Here is a 22,444-nt window from a genome sequence, read left to right on the forward strand (position 1 = left end):
ATCTAGTTGACTGTAGTTGAGCTGTATTTCAGCTTTCCTACACCACTTTCTTCAGACCTATCCATAGTATCCATTGTCCAGAATGACTAACCGGTAGCATCAAAAATGGCCTAATTACATTGGAAGGCTCTGTCCCTTTAAAGGGGAAAAACATCCTTTCAGTTCTATTTCTCAGTGTAAGTAATTACTGCCCAAAGTGGTTTCACATCCTGACCTGGACTGCTGCAAAGTCATTCCATTTAGGGATTCAGTTCAGGACATACCACAGGCATTTTGCTTGTACATGATCCTATTTCATTTAGCCTAGTTGCCTTTGGGATTATAATACCATTTTCACAAGATTTTTTTAAGGCAATTTTATCAAGCCTGTCCACTCGCAGACTATTATCTTTCACTAAGACTTTATTAAAACAGTGTGATAACCTCCTGTCTATTTAAACTCTCTGAAGTTAATCGTCATATCAGGAGAAGCCAGGTAAGTCAGTATTAAAAGGTTACTAGATATTCACATTGTGAATAGTTTTAAATGGTGCTGCTATGGAGAGGTACCTAAAAGAATCTTTTTCAATCTGTGCAGTTAATAATCATTGAGGCTGAAGAATGAAGAGTGTTAGGAGAGAGTTTTTATAACATATGATTTCTTAAATTCAGACTTATTGTAGAAAGTGTAAACTTTTGATCTAATACAAATCAGGTGATGATAGAAATTCTGTCAAGAACAAACTTCTTTTTTCGTATTAGCCAGAGAAGATTTATTTAAACCTGTTTTTCAAAGTTTGTTTTAAACCTGAAAGGGTGACCTTTAAATCTTGGAACTGAACAGAGATAGAGAAATTAGTATGCAAGGTCTTTCCCTTTTCTCTCCTTCAGCCTCTTAACTTCTGTTCTGCTCTGTTTAGCACTATAGATAAGGGGAGAAAACAGTTGATATCTGATTGGACTCCTTTTGTGTTGGAAAAAAGAGAACATTTCAACCTGCACGGTTACTTGTCACATTAAAGTGGGTGAAAATGAAGCATAGCTAATAAGTTAGTTACCTTGAGATCTTTGTTTGGTGAGACTAATGAAGAGGTACTTAGTCCTGAATCTCTAGGGTCACATAAGTGTAACCCAAACTGCTGAGGTTGTTATCCACACCAAAACCATTTTTGCTGTATCTGGGTTTTAGAAACATTGGATGGGATTAAAAGCTTACGTGTTATTTAAGTGCGTCGGTTACCTGGTTCAAGCTATGAAAACACAGTAAAATTTAATTTGAAATAAATAATTAGCTGAATTATCATATCAGATTGATTGGTGTCAGTATTTGTGGCTAGGAGCTTGACTGTCAACCTACACGTGAGAAATATTAGGGAGGAAAATGGTCACTGGAACAAAGCTTGCAGGGTCTATCTGTGTGTTTTATGTCATGCCCATCTCTTTAGTGCTGAGTGTCTTATCAATCTAAAAGACATTGTCAAATGACGATCATTGGCAATTTTTAGTTTTGACAGTGAAAAAGTTGTATATTTTTAGCCCAATTGTGCATTTCACTCATTGCAAAGCTTACATTGGTATCAATAAAAATGGAAAGATACCATTAAAAATTATAACAAGGATGTTTCCATTATAGTTAAATGAGCTGGGCATTTGTCTTCTACAGCTAAATCCTTCATTCTTTCCTGAGGCAAAACTTGTACCAACATAAAGTCAGTTCATGATCAAACCTTTAGTAATGTATATTAATCCTACTTCAAAGCTGCTTTCACTTCTTTGATGTGGTTACATCTCTCTTCCCCAGCAGTATTTCAAGATTTATTTTATGAGAATTTATCTTTCCATATCATGTTTTCATCATGCTACAATAGCTATGGTATAATATCAGGTGGGAGTTTCTAATGCAGAATGACAATGTTTGATTTAAAAATCTGAATATTCTAATACACTGGATAGAGTTAAACAGAAGTACTCAGACCATTCTATAGGGAGCATTTAGGGACAGATGTAGGTATCTCTCCAGAGCCACAGTATTTTAGCATTCAAATCATTGTACTTCATTCTTGTTCTGTTATATTGGCGACTTTTCCCATTCCCTTTTACATCTCTCTCCTAATTTTTCCAGTATGGCAATTTTTATGTTCCTCTATCTCCCACCTCTGCTTTGCCCACTGCAAGCTTTGCTTTCTCCAGTCTCTGTTATATCATGCAATATTGCACACATTGTAGGTCTCTCTCTCCCTCCCTCCCTTCCTCCCCTGTTCTGCTGCACTGTTGAGCTCTCTATCAGTTTTAAACAAACTGTCAAAGAATCTGAAACTTGGCTAGGAAAGTACCTGGATACATGATGAACTCCCCTTTTTATCTGGGAACATTTGTTGAACCAAAAGAATGAATGACAGCTATGCTGGCAAACCTTGTCATTCTGAGAAATGCAATTACAAACATCAATAATTTCTGTGATTCTTTTATCCTCCCAAAATAACAAATTGAAGTGTAGGCCAGTGGTTCTCAACCAGGGGTCAGGGGTCCCCTGAGGGGCCGGGAGCAGGTTTCAGAGAGGTTTCAAAATAAATCAGAGAGCAGGGTCAGCATTAGTCTTACTGGAACCCAGGGCTGACAGCCGAATCCTGAGCCCCGTTACCCGGGACTGAAGCCATAGCTGGAGCAATTTAGCTTTGCGGGGGCCCCCTGTGGCATGGGGCCCTGGCCAATTGCTCTGCTTGCTACCCCCTAATGCTGGCCCCGGCTTTTGATCTACTGAAAAACGGTTGTTGTGGTGCAGGTGGGGAGGGCGGGGGCTCAGAGAGAAAAATGCTGAGAACCCCTGGTGTAGGCTAATTACTCAGCAAAACTCTGAGGCCTCAATTCAACAAAGCACTTACAGACATGCTTAAAAGTTTTGCTGAATTGGACCCTATACAGTGGTGGATTTGAAACTGGGTCAACGGGGCCTGTGCCCAGGGGCCCCGGCCAACTGGGCGCCCCCTAGAAAATATCCGCCACCAGTGGCAGAAACCTGGATCCTCACCCCTACTCTGCGGTGGCAGCACTGGGCAGGGGAAGCCCCCATCAGCAGCCCCCACAAGGGCCACTGATCCCATCTGCGGCAGAAGCTGCGGGGTGGCAGGGCAAGGCCCTGCGCCCAACCCGCTCTCCAGTAGAAGCACCAGGCAGGCAAGGCAGGAGAAGCCCTAGTGCCCCAACCCTGGTTCCCCTCAGAAGCACGGGGGGTGACAATGGAAGCCCCAGCACCTGGACCCCCGTTGCAGCCCCAGGACTGGAGGAGCTCTCATTCCCTGCTGCGGCTCTGGGGCAGTCGTGCAGTGAGAGAGCTTCTCTGGTCTTGGGGCCCCAGTGGGGGTGCAGAAAGGAGCAAAAGGGATTGCAAGGCTGCAGTGGGCAGGAAGGAGGGGACCCCAGGTGAAATGGGCTGGGCCCTGAGGAAGGGGCAGAAAGGGACCCCCCACTTGCTCTGGCCTAGGGCCCCAGGAAACCTTAATCTGCCTCTGACCCTATATATCTAAATAACTGTAGGACAAAAAAACGGTTATCATTGAGGTCAATAGTCAGATGTGCATTGTTTCTAATAAGAGCAGGACTGGACCTGAAATTTCATAAATTTATAGATTTTTAAAGCCGGAAGGAAATCATTAGACTCCTCTCAGCTGACCTGCTGTATAAGACAGGTCATCGCGTGTGGCTGAGCTACCGTATGTCTTTTAGACAGACATCCAAACTTGATTTGAGGTGGTACAGACTTCACCACATCCTTTGGTATGCTGTTCAATGGTCAGTTCCTCTCACCGTTAAAAAATATATTCCTTATTTCCAGTCTGAATTTGTTTAGCTTCACCTTCCAGCCATTGGATTTTGTTATGTTGCTGTCTGCTAGATTAAAGAGTAGATCTGGTCAAAAAACCAGTTTATCATCAGAAAATGCAGTTTCATCAAACCCTAAACATTTTGCATGAATGTATCCGTTTCAACAACATTTTAGACAGGCAAGATCATTTCTATTTTCTCATTTTTCTGATGTCAAAACATTTCATTTCAATAATGTCAAAATGTTTAATTTTAATAAGGTAAAAACAGTTTGTTCCAACTTTATTGTTTTGATTCAACTTTTATATTTTAATATTTTATATTAGAATGTTTTGATATTAGCAAAACATCTGTATCTTATCAAAATGAAACATGTCAACAGTAGTTTAGCAAAACAACTGAATATTGACAAAACAAAACATTCTGAGAGTTCTGAATCAAAATTGTTTGGAATTCTCATTTTGTGGAAATTCAGAACAAAAACAGATATCAGAATTTCCTGTGGAAATTTTCCTATCCGACCAGCTATATTAAAGAATCCTCTAGTTTCAGATATATCTCCTTATGCAGGTACTCATAGATCCTGGGTGAAATTCAGGTCTCATGGTAGTCAATAGCAAAACTCGCATTGCATAATGACAGGTTTCAGAGTAACAGCCGTGTTAGTCTGTATTCGCAAAAAGAAAAGGAGTACTTGTGGCACCTTAGAGAATAACCAATTTATTTGAGCATAAGCTTTCATGAGCTACAGCTCACTTCATATGAATCCGATGAAGTGAGCTGTAGCTCACGAAAGCTTATGCTCCAGTAAATTGGTTAGTCTCTAAGGTGCCACAAGAACTCCTTTTCTTTTTGCGAAAACTCCCATTGACTTCCATGGCTCCAGGATTTCACCCCACAATCAAGTCAACTCTTATCCTTCTTTTTGTTAAGCTAAATAGATTGAGCTTCTCAAATTTCTCATTGTAATCAAGTTTTTCCAGAACTTGAATCATTCTTGTGGCTCTATATCAGAGGGGTAGTCATGTGTTAAAGGGATTTGAGGACCAAATGTTGATGAGGGGAAGTTCTCAGGATTCTGAGTGTAGTATATTTAAATAATGGTTTACCTTTCCATGATGGAATAATGGGTGGGAAATCATCATTTTTATAGACCCTCCCTCCACAAACACAATGTTATGCCCCACCTGCTGATACTGTTGCAGTCTCTGATACTGCAGTTCTTACACCGGCAAAATTTCCCATTTACTCTTACTTGTGCTTTGCTGTGTGCCAGATGAAGCCTCCTGTTCTCAGAGATGTACGGATGTGCCAAGAAAAGATCTTAGACAGATAATTGTTGGTTAAAAATACAGCAGGGAGATTTTATATACACAGAGAACATGAAACAATGGCTGTTACCATACACACTGTAACCAGAGTGATCAGGTAAGGTGAGCTATTACCATCAGGAGAGAGAAAAAAAACCTTTTGTATGATAATCAAGGTGGGCCATTTCCAGCATTTGAAAGTAAAACTATTTCCCCATGTTTATTTTCCCCCACTACTGTTCCTCACACGTTCTTGTCAACTGTTGGAAATGGCCCACCTTGATTATCACTACAAAAGGTTTTTCTTCTCTCCTGCTGGTAATAGCTCACCTTACCTGATCACTCTCCTTATAGTGTGTAACACCCATTGTTTCATGTTCTCTGTGTATATAAAATCTCCCTGCTGTATTTTCCACCGCATGCATCTGATGAAGTGAGCGGTAGCTCACGAAAGCTTGTGCTCAAATAAATTTGTGAGAAACAAGTTGCACGCCATTCTAAAGAGCTCATGTGCCCCTGGAAACCAGGCAGCCTAGTGAGGGAGACTCCCTCCCTGAGCCACAAGACTCCCAAGCTATGTTGTGTGGGTGAAGTAGTGAGTTTTTAGTTATTACAGTCCCCAGAGGTCTTTTCCCCTCTGTCATATCGAAGCAGTTAATTTTGTTTCATGTTTGTTTATTTGGGAGACAGATTGAGCATGTAAAGGGAATTTGCTCTCCTTTTACCACAGTGAGCCTGCCTCAGGCATTCACTCAACGCACACAACAGAAAGAAATAAAACAGGAAACATCCTTGAGCCAACGGAATGAGGGAGTTTGGCTTAAATATTTGTGTTCAAATTATTTTTGCTTTTTAAACAAATTTGTCAAATCTTCTTAGGAGCGGAAGAGAGCAAAGAAACAAAAAGGAAACTTGTGTGTCACTGATGCTTGCTTTATGCACATGCTGTCCACAGGCTGCAGTAGGGACATGCGTCCCAAAGCATGCTTTGTGCTCTCACTTACCTTTCCTGCAGTGATATCTGGCTGGCAAATTCTGGTCTTTTTCCATCGGTTCTCTTTCACAGTGGATCAAGGCTACTTATGCTGTTTTAGACCCTGATTCAGAAAACACTTAACCATGTGCTTAATTTTAATCATGTGACTAGGGCCATTCTTAATATAATTATATAACATATTTGCAGATTAAAGCAACTTTTTGCCCACTGTGGCTAAACAAAGCCTCTTAACATTTAAAATTTAGCATAACTCTTGCTAACGCATCTCTCTTCCCATCCCTCTGACCCTCCCAAAAAGACTGATTTGGGGTGGAGCAGCTCGGTACCACTCTCAGCATAGACAAGTGCCTTAAAAAACCCATTTGGCTTACCATACATAACTGCCCAACAAAAATGACCAGATGATGATGAAGTACAGTTTCTTAGACCTCCCTACTCAGCACATCTGCTCCCTGTTTGTACTCAGTCAGATCTGCTGACTTCAGTGGGTTTCACTCTTCTTCACTCCTGTCAATTCTACAGACGCTATAAAACAATGGGACAGTAAACTGTTATTGGCTGTCTCATGCTTCATCAATAGAGTTGTTAACTAAGTTCCAAGTGCAGGGTCACCTGGCCAACCCCATTACCTTACTGTCTGCCTTCAGCTAAACCTGTGCCCAAAAGGCAATAGGCTTGGACAGGTGGTGGGGCAGGGTGGTCTGGATGATAGAATATTGGACTAAAACTTAGGAGACTAGATTCTATTTCTGTTTCTGCCATTGGCCAGCTGAATGAACTTAGGCAAGTCATTTCATCTCCCTGTGCATCAGTTTCTCCATCTGTTAAATGAGGATAATTCTGACATCCTCAGTAAAAAGCTTTGAGATTGACAAAAATGTGCTATATAAGAGCTAGGCATTATTATTGTTATTTATTAATGGTAATGATTCATTAGCTAGAAAGAATTCAGCTTGACTCTCAGATCCCAGTTTGAGTTTGCAAGGCTAGCAGTTAGGAGAAACATCTTTCACTTGTAAGAGGAGTAAATGTAACATGGACACACTAAAAATGGAATCCCTTAGTACTATTTTTACAATAGAATCATACTTCAACTATTTTCAGAATTTATTTTAGTTTCTAACAATTTAAATATCAGGATGACTGGGTTAATAGAAATGGTAATAATTTGTAATCAAACAGTATTATCCTGAGGCTAAGAAGAGTTCAATATATATTCTTACCATTAACTATCAAGCACGGAGAAGGTTGCCATTGAAAACTAAATTAGAAAAACTTTTGACTGCATTTTCATGAAATCTTCCCCCCAGAGTTTCAGCCAACGATGGAGCTGGCTGACATTTTCTGATACTGAAAAAACAGGCAGGGGATAAATTAAAAGAAAAGTTGTCAGAACTTCTTTCTCTTTTCCCCAACCAGCTCTAAGTATGAGTCTTTGAAACATCTGTAAACTGCAGTATTGACAGTCCCAATCATTCAAAAACCTTGAGTCAGCGCCCAAAATGTCATGAGGCTGAATAAAAAATCACAAATAAGAAATTCTAGATTTTTGGTTTATTTTGTTCATGGTTTTTGTTAGTTTGTTTGTTTTGTTTTGATTTGGGTTTTTGTTTTTGCCTTCTGAGATTTTTAGCTTTCAGGTCACATTTTCTTAGCTTTCTCTGCAATCACAAGGGTGAGAAACTTAGTTTGTTTTGTTTTTTTTTCTCAAGTAAAAGCCGAGATTCTCACGTGATTCTAGGATCTGGAGATTAAGAACAACACAAAATATTGCAAAAGTTGGAAACATTGAAACTAACAAATGCACTGGATCCACGTAGGCTCACCAAAATCTTGTTTCTTTCTCCTAAAACAGTTGAAGCGACTGGAAGTAGGTTTCCAAAATGCCATGGTTCCATCAGCATGTGCCTGTTAAATTGAGTACAGGATTTCTATGTCTCCTTCTCGTATGGAACTTGGGTAAGTGTGAAGTGTTTCTGAAACATCACTTTCACCTGCAATTTATTTTGATACATGATAAAGTAATTTCCCCAGCACATGCACTTTGATATTGCCCCGGGAACATCTAAAATGTTTTTCCCATCCATGAGTCTCAAAGCCAAAAGGTTTCAGAGTGACAGCCGTGTTAGTCTGTATTCGCAAAAAGAAAAGGAGGACTTGTGGCACCTTAGAGACTAACCAATTTATTAGAGCATAAGCTTTCGTGAGCCACAGCTCACTTCCTCAGATGCATATCGTGGAAACTGCAGCAGGACATGTCACCTAAGGGAGATACAAAATACAGGCTGAGGCCAGGGTGCCTGATTCTCCACTTCCTTAGGTAGTTAAAATGCTATTACTGGCTGAAATTCTGTGGCATCACCTGCTAGATAGGACGGGGTGACAAGTCCCACCTTTCTGAATGGGCCATCACTGAGACATATTGGCTCCAGTGACTAAGTTTTACCCCAAGTCCATAAAGCATTATTTCAGTATAAATACATTATTCCTTAAATATTACCCATGCAGGCATCTCACAATGACTGTGAATCTTGACAAGTTATGAGCTCTCTGTAGATATGTTATATATTTTTCTTTATGGATAAATAGATGTGTGTAAGATATGTGTTTGGTATAGTGCATTTTCAGGTCTGAGGAGAGGTGTTTGCAAAGAATGAGACTTTTTGCCTCAGAGCCTCTGTGTCACAGAGGTGTTAGAACTAATTAACATACCAGAGAGGCCAGCAATTGGTGGGATTCACAATGAACCATCTTCTTGAGCCTGCCAGTGTAGCCCATGCCCACTTTGTGCGGTGCTTTGTCCCCCTCTAGTGCACCTAGATCATCTATAGATTGATGAGTCTGTAACAGCTGGCTTAGCGGGATCTGCCTTTTAGCTCATGCAGTAGAGGCTCATACACTAAGCTTCAGAGGTCCCAGGTTCTATCCTGCCTGCCTACAGGTCATTGGTGTTACACCAGGATTAAGGTAGAGAGGCATGTTGGCCTGAGAAATTTGAATTGATGCTGTCTGAGCCACATGATCTGCAAATAAATGGAAGACTTCATTCGCCAGCACTGTTGCGCCTACCTCTTCAACATTACCATTCTTATGTCTTATTTGTGTTAGGGTTGTTTCTAGTGGCTCCAGCTGAGATCAGGGGCTCACTGTGCTGGGCATGGTTCAAACACAGGATAAGAGACAGTCCCTGCCTTGAAGAGTTTATAAGGCAAACAATGGAAGTATTATTATTCCCCTTTCACAGACAGGGAACTGAGGCACAGAGAGATTAAGTAACTTGCCCAAGATAAAACAAGACATCTGTGGCAGTGCCAGGAATTGATTTCAGGAATCCCAGCCCAGCACCTTAGCTGTATGACTACCCAGAAGAAGCAGTAACATATCAAATAGCATGCTTTGACTAATTAGCGGGCTTGTAGCTGTCACCGTTTTCAGGGTGGCATGCTGCATCATCCTTTGCATCTTATGGTTAATCATGCTTGCAAGCCTGTCTCTAAATCTCTAGAACACTTGGTGGCTCTCTTCTTCCTTTGATTCCTATTAAAGGAAGTTATTCACTTGTATCAAGGGCCTGTTTCTGTACCACTGAAGTTGAAAGGTGTTAGGTTATTGACTTCACTAAAAGCAGGATCAGGCCCAGGGAGGGGGCAGGGGAGAGGAAAGCTAATTTCTTAACCTTTGTTCCTTTAAAAGCTAGGTCTTTCTTGTTGGCATGTATACGCTCTGCTGCTGTTAGAAGTAACTTGTGGCTCTGCATGATGGACTAGCTCGCAGTACTATTGTCCAACCATTTCACAGCCATAACACTCTAGAGGAACAGAGAAACCCCTTGAGATTCCTGGTTGGTCATTTGAGTGGGAAAGTCATTTCTCAGATTTCACTTTCTCCATTTTACAGCTGCAGGCATAAAAGGAGAAAATAAGAAGGAGAAGAACATGGCAGTGCTGGCTACTGCAGGTAAGGCCTGGCACATGGCTTCAGAAGTTACTCTGATTGTGTGGGGTTAAGTCTGAGTCAGAAGTACAGTAGCTAGCCCAATGGGCGCTACTTGGTGAGTGAACTCCTGTTCAGTAATTTCCACTCAGGAACTGCAGCCAGGCAAACCCTTCCACAGCCACTTTTCCCTACTGCTACCCTGCTTGAAACAACCGCACCCCATTCCTGACACCTCACTCCCCTGAAAGCCTGGATAGTGACTTAGCAGCCATTTCCCTGGTTATCATGCAACCTGAAGACCACTCTTCTGCTGCTTCCTATGATATCCGTCTTTCCATGAGCCTTCCCCTGATGTTGCTCACTCCCTCCTCCCAACTGTTGGTTCCCTCAGACTCTCTCATTCTCATCCTAACATGTACCCAAACCGGACACCGCTTCCAGCAGCTGGCACCCTCCTGACCATAGGTTACAATCCCATTTATGTTCCAGAAACCGTCCTGCTAACCTTATCTTATCTTATCGAGGAGGAGGAGTGGTTTGATTTCTATAGCATATGGTGTGGCTTCTATGTCTCTTCCTCGCTCCTAGTTGCTGCATTGTATGTACTGCAGCTTTCCTGTTGTTCTAAATACCCAAGTTTGGAACATGTTTGGTTCAGAGCTGGTCAAAAATGGGCAAGACATTGTCATAGAAATTTTTTTCCCCCCAACACTGATTTTTTTTCTGGCTTGGGTTTTTCATCCATGCCCCCGCCCCAATCCCACACCCTCCACCTCTGCCCTTTCCCTTGGTTTTTTAATGGTCTTGTCTGAACTAAACAAAACATTTTCTACAAAATTGTCAGTTAGAAAAAAGCCCTAGCAATTTTTGATCAGAAAATTTTCTCAAATTAAAAAAATTTGGCCAGCTCTAGTTAGGTTATTCTCCTTGGCCAGTCAGGGCACCTCATTAAAATAGCTGAATCTTCATTCCAATTCTGTGCAACATTCACAGGTGGAAATTTAACAGAAAATTTCTTCCAGATGAGTGTGGTTTAAAAAGGGGCACCTGCTTCAATGCCACTTTAATGAAAATGTGTGTTGCCCGTTAATGGACTCCAACATCCTAGGATTTTGTTGAATAACTTGGCATCCACAGCAGAGCACTGAGGAACACTGTCAAAAGTGCCTTTTAATTAGTGAATGCATATACAGTGCCCTATCTTCCTTTTGACATAGCACTGCCCCTCCCGTTCTCACCTGATTCTAGTATCAGCAATTGCATTGCACTCATGGTATATTTAGCTTCTCAGAGTCACCACACATTGTTTTCTAGCCCTAATAAGCAATCTGATGTTTTCATTTTCCCACAGATGACAGCATCTCACTGAATCACTTTATCAAAGTCATTTAGAGGAATATATACACAGCACATTGATAGGTTCCTAGCCCTGTCAAATGTCTGACGTTCAGAAATGCTGCTTCTTTTTCAGAGCTGCCTGCCAAATCTGTTGATCTGGCTGCGATTAACCTGACTGAACTAGTGAACGGAATGTTAAATACAGCTCTCAAAGGTAACATGGTTGTGCTACAAAAGGATGTGAAGCATGTCGTGGACCGTCAGCTCCACATAAGTTGAAATATGGAGCTAAAGGAGTTAGGGGACAAAGCTGTAAAAATACACTATGGTATACTGCTGTATTTGGACAAGTTCCTGTAGCATGGTGTGTGTGTGTGTGTAATTATTAACAAGGTGTCTTTAGAATGATCTCTTTGATTCACATTTGTTGTATCGCTCTTTCTTTCCTCCCCTCCTCTCCCCATCTATTTTTGTACTGGCCTCTCTAGTTTTGTTTGCTTAAAATTAAAAATGGTGATTTAAAATTATTTCTGCTAGATCACAATGAAAACAAAATTCAAATGCATCTGCCTACAGTCTATGGTGTGATTTAGAAATAAAATCATGTCACTGTTATATCAGACTCAATAGTTGGGTTATAAATAAATAACCCACTGAAGTCATTAACAGATTTGCACATTTTTCTGCAGGTACCAAAAAATTCTTCTCTCTGCTGAGCATTACCTCTTACAGCTCATTTGCCTTCCACAAAGTTTCGGTCGCCATTTATAACAGTGGGTACCGTACCATTTTATTCTCCTCTCAAATGCATTTTTGTAGAAGGTGAATCCATCAAGATTTCAGTTTCCACTGTCCCTCTTTGCAGTTTCTAACCTGAAAAATGTTGACCCCAGCAAGTTCCCTATGAGGTATTGCTACTGTTTAAACAACATGACAAATGACTTAACAGGTGGGTGTAAAAGCAGTCTGACTGAGAGTGGGCTGGCGTTTGAGTGTGTTTAAGCCAAATTGTTTCCATTTGAGCTGTAGGTTCTCAGCCCCAGTCCTGAAACTTTCTTCATGAGAGTGCTGTAGTCACATTGAAGTCAAAAGCCATGGTAAGTGGCCACTTTGAAGCACTGGACAGACTCAGTGAACTGAGCACCAGAAGACCGCTCCCTGCTGGCAGCCCTGGAAAGGAGCTGTCAGCCAAGCAGGCAAGATGAGTTGCCACTGGGGAAAAAAACCTGCATTTCTTCATAGGGAATGCAAGGGGAAAGAGGGAAAGACAGCCCCTCTAGAGCCTCCCAGCAATATCTGATATCTGTGGGTTCAATTTTATAGTACAATTTAGCTTCTCTAGTTGCTCTCAGTTCCCTAGAGATATCCAGGGGTTCCTCCAGGCCAAGCCTGCAGTAACCCCTCTAAGCCCAGAGGTGGGGAAGGAGCAAAAGAGGACTGGGGTCTATATAGGGCAGTTTAGTGGGGTGAGAAGCTCCATTGCACAAATTCCCCCCACCTCCTCTGAGCACTGTTCAAATTCCAGAATGGGTATGAGGCCACTTTTTCCCCATTTTGTGCACCTGGCCATTTCCCAGCACTGGTGACTTGGCATCCAGCTGTTTTCCAGAGTCATTTGGCGCTTCCGTGCCCCTTGTTCTTGCACAAACCTGAGCACGGCTCTGGGCCGGTACAGTGTCCCAGCTGTGACATATGAAAAGGATATTCCACAATCCTGGTTATTTCTTCTACTTTTGGGGGCTAGGACCCACATCTGTACATATGCGTGTGCAGCACCTAGCACAACGGGATCCCTGTGCACCACGTGGGAACTCTGGGCACTACCATAATACTTATTATTTATTTATTATTTGTATTGTGATAGCCCATCAGGGCACCCCTCATGGGCCAGGGGCACATTGTGCTAGGCATGGTACAAACACAAAACAAAACTGCGTCTATGAGTTTGCAAGCAAAGTAATAAAAGGTTTGGATGATAAAAAAACAGAAGTTTGGGGAAAGGGAATATTACAAATTAAAGGCCACGGGGGCTAAGCTTACATTTGTGGCCTGTATTTCCTATCTCTTGCTGATTTCCTAAACCAAGTTACACAAGTTCACTGTAATATAAATGCCATGTACTGAAAAGCTGCTAAAATTGATACTACAGTGTTGGCTCTAAATGTGATTTTCTCTTCAGTGTAGAGGGCCAGTGAAGGCCTCTGCGTCACGTAAGTCTTATTTTGGGAGTTTTGTAGCACCTAAGTGGGATTCCAGTGGCACATAGGCCATGTACAGATAAATCCATCCCTATTCAGCAAAGCGCTTAAGCCCATATGTAACTTTAGGCCCATTCTTAATTACCACTGAAATCAAAGGCAAAGCACGTGCCTAAAAGTGAAGCACATACGTAAGTGCTTTGCTGAACAGGGATGGACTACTGGATTGGGGCCTTGGATTGTAAACCTGCTCTGTTTTGTCTTCTAGATTTTACAGCTTTACTTGTTGATATTATTGGAAACTCCACCAGTTACCTCACAGAAATTTTCAAATCCACCTCGATCGTCTCAGGTGTGCATTTCTTTTTATCATTGTCCTGTTCCCTCCTGGAACATAAAAAGGACATGTTATAAACACTAAGGTGGTAGCTATCCCCACTGCTTCATCAGCAGTATTGACCTCACCAGAATAGGGGCTGCAACTGTAAACCAAATCACCTTGAGAAAATATTTTTATTAAAACTCTGTTTCATAATGTAATGAATTATTATCGGAGTCTTTGTAACATATGACCAAAAATGTAAAGGGATTAATTTAGGGCTGGATTAAGGTTCCCTTAGTCAACTTTAGTATCACATTCCACAAATAGTCCTTCAAACTTCCTCCACTAGTACTTATTGACTTCAGTGGGACAGGGGATAGCAATGTTGCCTAGTGCATAGAGCGCTGGACTGAGACTCCAAAGACATTGCTTCTAGTCCCAGCTCCGCCACTGACCTGCTGGGTGATCTTCAGCTAGTCACTTCATCTCTGTGTGCCTCAGTTTCCCCACCGGTAGACTGGTGCTTTGATATGCCTTTACAGGTGCGTTGAGATCTACTGATTATAAGCACTGGATATTATTTTTTATTATTATTATTACTATTACTACTCCTGGTGTAAGGTACTATTCAACTTGAGTATATGTATCAGAATCTGGCCCAAAATGTGGGACTAACTTTTCCTGAATATTTTTAGAGGCTAAATATCCCTTTGAAAATTATTTGATTTGGTTGTTACCCTTAAAATCCTGTGAATTGCCTTATATAACTCAGAGTCAGATTCTGACACTTTCCTTACATCCGGTAGCAATTTACTCCACAAGGAATCCCACTGACTTTAAAGAGACTGCTCAGCTGAGCTACTGCACATCAACTTGACTAAGGACTGCATAATCAAACCTTAAATAATATTACCTTAAAATTGCAGAATTTCCTAACTATATTGACAGACAGATTAATAGGAATACTTCAAATTCTGAGGTGCAGTTATTTGGTAATTTTCTAAAAATAATTGTTGATTTATTATTTGCTATTTAAAAAACTGTACATTTGGGAGTGAACCAGACTCAAGAAAGGACTCTTCCAACCTAGGCTCCTCTTATACTGGTGAGTAGCTATTAGAGCTGGTTTGAAATGGGGATTTTTTTTGTGGAAAATTTGGACAAAAAAGGGGAAAAAATCAAATTTGGTCTATTTTTTGGAGGACATTTGAATACTGAAAAATTTCATCCAGAAACCAAAATACTTCAGCTGAAAACAAAAATATTTTCATTTGGAAATGCTGTCACGATGCCTCATGGGAGCTGTAGTTCAGATGTCTTATATTTCCATTGTCCTGCATAAGGTGGACTCCCTGGTTGGACTATATCTTCCATGAGGCACAACCGTCTCCTCTCTTGGACAATAGAGGCAATACATCATGGGGAGTCCATGCATATAGTGCATCATGGGAGATGTAGTTCACAAGGAGGAGTCTAGCTCATAGAGGAGAAAGGGAACATGAGGCACCTACACTACAATTCCTATAAGACACCACAGAGGCATATTCAAATCAAAATATTTCAGTTTTTGAATGGAAATATCTTGCTTCTTTGAAGAAAATGGAAATATTCTATGGAAAGCAGGCACTTTTGTGCAAAATTTCATGTAGTCGAAAACCGAATTTTCTGTCAAAAACCAAATTTGGATTGAGATTTTTCAACTAGCTCTAGTAGTCACCCCTACTAGGTGGATTTTGACTCCCTGATTTCAACTCCTTTAAAGTACTCTAATAAAAAGCATTTGATCTACATTTGTTTTCCTTTCAGTGAGTCAGAGCAATGATTCAGACTGTATCTATATCTGCGTGATGGCAGGCCGAATAGGTAAATGTAGAACTTATCCCTTTTGAGAATATAACCCTTTACACATACAGCACTGATTGAATCAAGAATCTACTGCTTTAATCCCCTTTTTTATTTCTGTGCATGTATTTTTGCAGGCAGAAATATGTCTGACTTTTGGGAAATGATAGAGAAGTCTCCTGTTATTAATTACACATTTTCCAGTAATATGTCTGCGCTCCTGGGTAAGTACATCCTGAAGGAATAAATGAATAACAACATGTTTTCTTGTTACCACTGCAATGAATGCAGAGATTTACTTGTCTGTTTATACTACGTATTAACCACAGGAAACTGTGTATGAGTTAAATGCAACACTGGCACATCACCACATTTAGGGTCAGATCCATTATCCACTGAAGGCAAAACTTCTAATGATTTCAGTGGATGCAGTGTCTGGCCCAGGGCTGGACTTACACCTTACAAGCCCCTTGGCACAGCATCTTCAGAACCCCCCTGCCTACAGCTGACCTTCGTGTGGCACACAGTTTTAGAAAGGTAAGGCATTTTCCCTAGAATGCCAGCACCCCTAGGTACGTGCCTATTGTGCCTAATTGGAAATCCAACCCTGGTCTGACCTTTATGACCTAATCCAAAACTCACTGAAGTCAATGGGAGTCTTCCAATTGACTTCAATGGGTTTTCAATCAGGCCCTTAAATGGGGATAGGAACTGAGCATACCCATAGCCCTTTGACTTCCTTGGGGATTGTAGATTTTCAACTCCTTATAGGATTTGACTCAACAGCACTGCTAAGACCTTGAATTTGCTCTCAGAAAGCACAAATAATTAGAAGAAAATAATATGAAGATTGATTAGATGTTCATCTAATGTGTTATCCTTTGAGGGTGGTCTTAAGTGCCTGGTGTAAGATTTAGGAAGTGTCTGGTTTGCTTACTGAGAGAAAAGAAGCCAGAGATGTATATTTCTAATTTGGATACAAAAGCAAAGTCATTTAGGGGAAAGGTGTTGCATTTACCCCAATTGGAGATATGGTGGGGAATTTGTACATCTCTCTGAAAGGTGGGAAATAATGGAGAGGTGAAATGCTGGGACCATGTTTAGGGGCAGAAAAGGAGAATATTTTTTCCTATGCACCACATGAGTGTGGTGTGTGAGAGGTAGGTGTAGTCATGACCCCATGAGCTATGTCTTCTCTAGATGTTTGGAGGGCCTAAGATGTGGATGGGAGGTGAGGGAGCTAGCATTCTATCTAGCAGTGAACTTGTCAGTCACTGCAGTCCAGTCTCTTCCTATAAAGATGAATAGATGATATTTGGTATCTACTATATTCTGTAAGGTTTGTAAGATACTCGTGTTCATTCCATAGATACACATCTGGGAAAGTAAATCTAGGTGAATTTCCCCAAAATAACAAACACTTGTGTGAAAATAGGATCTCCAGAGCTGGGAACGGTCAGTACCAAAACCACAGGACTCTACTGCACTTGATTTAAAGAACTAACTCCATTAGCTCTCAGCAGTAATAAGCTGTTATAGTCTATGTGAGCTAGCCACTAGAGGGGGATAAGATACATTTGGCCAGTTGCTACAGCAAGACCTGTTGTGGTAACCTAAACTGCATGGTAGATTGAGCTACACCTAAAATGTTGACCTCATGCAGCCACTGGTGAATTGGTCTTCTGCTCAATATGAACATCACAAATATTATAAGTGAAGTCAATGGGAATTTTACCTGTGCAGGATAAAGTCCAAGAAAATTATTTCTCCTATTTAACAAAACAGTAAAAACATATAGACATTTTGCCCAATAGCTACTTTTCTTTCAAAGACAATGGTTGTTTCTCTTACACCAGAACTCAATCGAAAACCATGTGTTTGATTTACATATCCAAATGCTATCAAATTTGTTTTGGATTCTGAGCATGGCACGATACAACTAACTCTAACTTTTACTAACTGAAAGATATAGACTCAATTCTTCCCAGCTTAATGACCTTACGAGAAGACCCTGACAAGATTGCGGATGAGCCCCCTGAAGACATTTGGACATTTAAAAGTATGCAAGTATCCTCAGAGCTAAATATTTAATCTCCTGGGCTGACTAGTTGAAATGCATTTCTGTTTCTTATTTGGTTCGCACCACTGTGTGCATGGTGCAGTACAAAATCTAGAGGAAAGCACAGCATTTTCCTAAAGCACAAGATATGTAAACTGGAGAAACATTACACATCAGGCTAATAGTGTGTGATTGGGGATTCGAAGTTCTGTCCCAAAGCTTTTTTTTTAAATAACTTCATTGTTCACAGAAGAGGTGTCTTACAGAGGGATGTGAATTGTGAATTAAGGAAACGTGGTTGCAGGGCATGTGAGATGGAGGAGACAGTTCAAGATGCTTCCCAAATCTCACGCATTCTCCCCATAAACCACTCCTTCTCACCAGTCTGTCTCCTCTTTCTCTATCTAACTATCGAAGGTAATTACATGGCCTCCATTACTGTAGTATCTCACAGTCTTCAATGTATTTATCCTCAAAATAGCTTGTGAGGTAGGGAAGAGCTATTTATCCCCATCTTACAAATAGGGAATGAATGCACAGAGAGCTTCCCCCACATGCCCTTCACATGATCACCCTCCTTAACCCTCACCTCTTAGCTCAGCAGTAGAGCTGGTTAGGAAATGATAGAATTATTTTCGAGGGGAAAAAAAACTGAAAAAATAACATTTAATTTTCCTTTTTTTTTTTTTTACAATAATCAGAAAACTTTTCAGTAAAATGTTTGTTTTTTGAAAACTTTTTTTTCCATTCAGAAAACAGAAAATGTTGAATAAAATGAAATTCTACCATGCATCCATCTCTCCCCTGACCTCGCTAACGAGGTTGAGCAGTTGCCATTCAACGTGTTCTAGGAATTGATAGGTTTTACCATATGTACTGTAGACATGTTCCCCAAAGTGTTATGTTCACCATTTTCTGGATGTTTTGGCTTTGGCTGTGCTGCACTAGAAGTGTACATCAATGTGCAATCAGATAACAAAATCCTTCCTGTTCTTTTATGGCCTTAGCAACCAGGATGCCTTCCTGGGAACAGACTGTTGCATGGAAAGGAGATGAAATCCTAACTACAAGATTTCCCACATGGCCAAAGACTGTTGGTTTGAAAGGATCTGGATTTCCAATTCTACAGCTGCCTTTGTGGTTACAGACAGATGCTTCAAAAGGACATGGCACTACAAGGCCATCTCCTACTACCATGGAAAGTGATGATATTTTACCCCAAATACAGCCATCAAGTGAGTTCAGAGAATGGTCTGCTGTGATCAGATGCCTGGGAACATAAGGGGCTCTCACTCACTCAGTAGACTATGTCCTTTGCTTATACATCTTCAGGGAGGCTTAAAGGCCAAATCTTGCTCATGTGATCACTCAGCTTGTCCTCCCTGCCTGTGTAGGGCATGCATTGTAACAGCAGCTGTGGAGTGAATCTTCAGGCACTCTGTAGCCCGGGGAAATTATTCTTTCTTGGCCCAACTTCCTACCCTCTGTAGAGCTATTCAGGGGCTGTGTGCTGGAAGGAGAATGTGGGCTTAACAGGATGGGGAAGGGAGAGAAAAACAGCTCCTGTTAGATCCAACCATGGATTTTCTGTGGCCCCCCAATCCACTGAAATGTTACTTCCTGCGGAAAAACATCAAGCTTGAGCTTGCTGCCGTCTTGAGAAAAGTCCTCGCATTCAACAAATTACATCAGCCCTGGCCTATCCCCATCATTTTCAGGGAGCAGCCAGCTCAGATAGTGTCATAGGGGTGCAAAGAACAATAGAAACTCTTCTTCTGACCCTCCAGACATCAAACACCCCAGCCTCTACCCGAAAATCTGAGCATAAGAAGGGAAGAGAAGCAAGTCAGGTTCATGGTAACTCAAAAGGCCAAATGAGAGCTAGTGTGGACATAAAAGGGCACAGTTTGCCCACCCTGAGATCAAAGCTCCCACAAACATCATCAGCATCCAGTACATGTAACTTTTTGCTTCCATATATGTCAAAGTTGAAACATTTCAAGTCAGATGAGGAAAGAGCTTGGGCCATGATTTTCAAAAGTGACGAGTGAATTTTCATGGAGATGGTTTGATTTTGATTAAATTGTAGCAGAATTGGCACACACATACCTGGTTTCCTGTCAGTTTTCCCTTCCTGCTCTTTGCCAGCCCTCCTGGGGGGCTAATGGGGAACCAAGATCCTGGAAGCCATGGCTCCTAAGCACTGTGGCTTCCAGCCCAATTGGGGACAGTGGGCTTCCAAGGTCAGGGGCTCTGGGGCAGCCCACCATGCGGGCTCCCCATGAACCGGAGCCCCAGAGCTTCAAAGGCCCCCTGGTGGACTGCCCTGGAGCTGGGGCACCATTCCCTTTCACAGAGAAATTCTAAATTTTGGTTTTCCTTCCAAATTGGAACAAAAACTAATTTTGAAATATAAAGTGCCTCCACGAAATGGAATGGCCTTTCTCCATGCAGCTCTAGTCTCAAGTGGAACATGCAAAAATCACTAGATGTTTTTGAAAATCTAGTCCATGATTCTTTCCCATAAACACATATTATGTGACTCGTATTGAATTAGCTCCGAAATCTGGCTGGACAATTTAATATACGTTCTTTTTTTCTGCAGTGGGTACATCTTCACCAATGCCTTCTGTCTCTGCTGAACAAAGGCAGGATTTGCTGAAACCTCTTCCTCTTTCTAGTGAGGAGATTTCATCATTGTAGGGGAGCTACATACAATTATTGGGACTGCCTTCCGCAGCTACTTACCCAAAGGCCTCCATGCTCCTGACTCTTTCTTCTGCCTTCTTCACTCCATGCGCACCACTTAGCTATCAGCCCACTTTCTGACAGGTTTCAGAGTAGCAGCCGTGTTCTTCTCATGCCTGGGCCTGCTGCCACGGCGCCTTGTATGCCTGGAATACCCTCTCTGACATGCTCCCAGCCATTTGAATTATGCCAGGGGGGCGTATTGTAAATCCTTGTCTACTCACAACTAGTTCATGACCTGCCAAAACCTTGGGACTAACAATATGCATGTTGAACTTCACCCTTCATCATCTCCCCATATTTTATATGCTGTCTAATTCAAGGGGGACAGGAGTCCTGTGTCTTTATCTGTCTATAGCGCACCAAGCATGCTGTTGGCATTATACAAGAAAGAAATAATAACTATTGAAATATGTTTGGTTTTGTTCCCATAGCTGAAATGTATCCATTCTGGACACAGCCAGCTTCTCCTGAAGTAACCAAAGTATCTATCCAAACAGAGTCGGGTAAGTTTATTTCCTATGTACAAGAATGAGGTTGTTCTGAGATAACCAGTAAAGAATGCTGCCAGGTACATTTATGACGGAGGAATTAATGAATTTGTCCCTGTATGTGGGCTTATACATATACACATATATAAACAGATGATTTGTCAAATGTGTAATTTTATGTGGTCTACTGATCCTTTACTGAACCTGCCATATGTTTCTATTAAAATGCCAAGGCCTGTTGTATTCTTTTCCTTCCTTCATTTATAACAGATCTGCCTTCATTATTGTTGTCTACCCCTGTATTCAAGCCTGAAGTGTTACCAAAACTGCATACAGCTTCCAGTAAGTACCTGCTCTCTGAGCAGCAAAAAATGGAGGTACTCACAAAATACACTTGCTCAGATTTTCCCATGTGAAAAGGACAGATGTGTTTTAAATATGTGACAGTATGTCATATTTTGAGGTTACATATATTTGTGCGCTCCCATATATAAAATGGGCCACTTTCACTTTGGTTCCATTTGTGAGTCATATAATGCTAATATACAAAACATGTTACAAAAAAGGCATTCACCTATGTCAGGGGTTCTCAAACGGGTGGTCAGGACCCCTCAGGGGGTCATGAGGTTATTACATGGGAGGTTGCGAGCTGTCAGTCTCCACCCTAAACCCCGCTTTGCCTCCAGCATTTATAATGGTGTTAAATATATAAACAAGTGTTTTTAATTTATAAGGGGGGTCACACTCAGAGGCTTGCTATATGAAAGGGGTCACCAGTACTACAAAAGTTTGAGAAACACTGATGTGTTACATGTGTTGGTTTTAACTTTGGGGAGAATCTGAAAACTCCCTTATCCAAAAGAAAATAGCATGCTTCAAATACTCTTACTAATAAAAGTCAATCCCTGTTTCTTTACACACAACATGTAATCTAGAGAAAGAAAATCAAGACTGTTTACCAGTCCAGCAGTCCCTAAGCCTCAGGATGTGGCTAACCTCCTTTGGTGATGTAAATATCGGCAAATCAAGGATGCCTGTCAGGGGCTAGGTTTTCACAAGATTAGGTGCAGGCTTGGTATGTAGCTCAGGTCCCAAGTATCACAATAGGTGCTAAGTACTTTTGAAAATCTGGGCCCTATTTAGATGCCTAGAAGGAGCTCTCTTGAAAAATCTGGGCCCAACTGTGGGTGCTGAACCCATGAACATCTGGCCCTGAGCTCTTTTGGAAATTAGCCCCAAGTCATCTAGTCCAGAGTTGACAATTGGAAAGCATAATAGCTTAGAAGTAGACTTACGCTAAATCTGCATAGCAAGTCAAGTTAAAGCCTTAAACGTGATTCAGGGAGCAGAAGGAAACTTCTGCTTCTAAACACAACAGCAGCCAGAAATATAAGAAATCTGA

At 41.3% G+C, this 22,444-nt stretch overlaps 1 protein-coding gene across 6 annotated transcripts in view; it reads left to right on the top strand.

The window, feature by feature from the left end:
* Nucleotides 1–251: 251 nt before the first annotated feature.
* Nucleotides 252–22,444, top strand: part of LOC140906347 (uncharacterized) — an 85,883-nt gene continuing 63,690 nt past the window's right edge. For 5 of the 6 annotated variants that reach the window (XM_073330099.2, XM_073330100.2, XM_073330101.2 and 2 more), the window contains exons 1-14: nucleotides 252–475; nucleotides 7,964–8,067; nucleotides 10,006–10,065; nucleotides 11,516–11,596; nucleotides 12,072–12,155; nucleotides 12,248–12,331; nucleotides 13,849–13,932; nucleotides 15,709–15,765; nucleotides 15,882–15,968; nucleotides 17,711–17,803; nucleotides 18,811–19,038; nucleotides 20,409–20,483; nucleotides 20,986–21,057; nucleotides 21,313–21,384. In XM_073330099.2, the coding sequence (XP_073186200.2) occupies nucleotides 7,992–8,067; nucleotides 10,006–10,065; nucleotides 11,516–11,596; nucleotides 12,072–12,155; nucleotides 12,248–12,331; nucleotides 13,849–13,932; nucleotides 15,709–15,765; nucleotides 15,882–15,968; nucleotides 17,711–17,803; nucleotides 18,811–19,038; nucleotides 20,409–20,483; nucleotides 20,986–21,057; nucleotides 21,313–21,384 (1,153 nt within the window). In that variant the 5' untranslated portion in view covers nucleotides 252–475; nucleotides 7,964–7,991. The remainder of the gene's footprint in view (nucleotides 476–7,963; nucleotides 8,068–10,005; nucleotides 10,066–11,515; nucleotides 11,597–12,071; nucleotides 12,156–12,247; nucleotides 12,332–13,848; nucleotides 13,933–15,708; nucleotides 15,766–15,881; nucleotides 15,969–17,710; nucleotides 17,804–18,810; nucleotides 19,039–20,408; nucleotides 20,484–20,985; nucleotides 21,058–21,312; nucleotides 21,385–22,444) is intronic. The other variant, XM_073330103.2, reaches the window with a different exon arrangement.

This window comes from Lepidochelys kempii, chromosome 2, assembly GCF_965140285.1.
Source record: "Lepidochelys kempii isolate rLepKem1 chromosome 2, rLepKem1.hap1, whole genome shotgun sequence".
Lineage (NCBI taxonomy): Eukaryota > Metazoa > Chordata > Testudines > Cheloniidae > Lepidochelys > Lepidochelys kempii.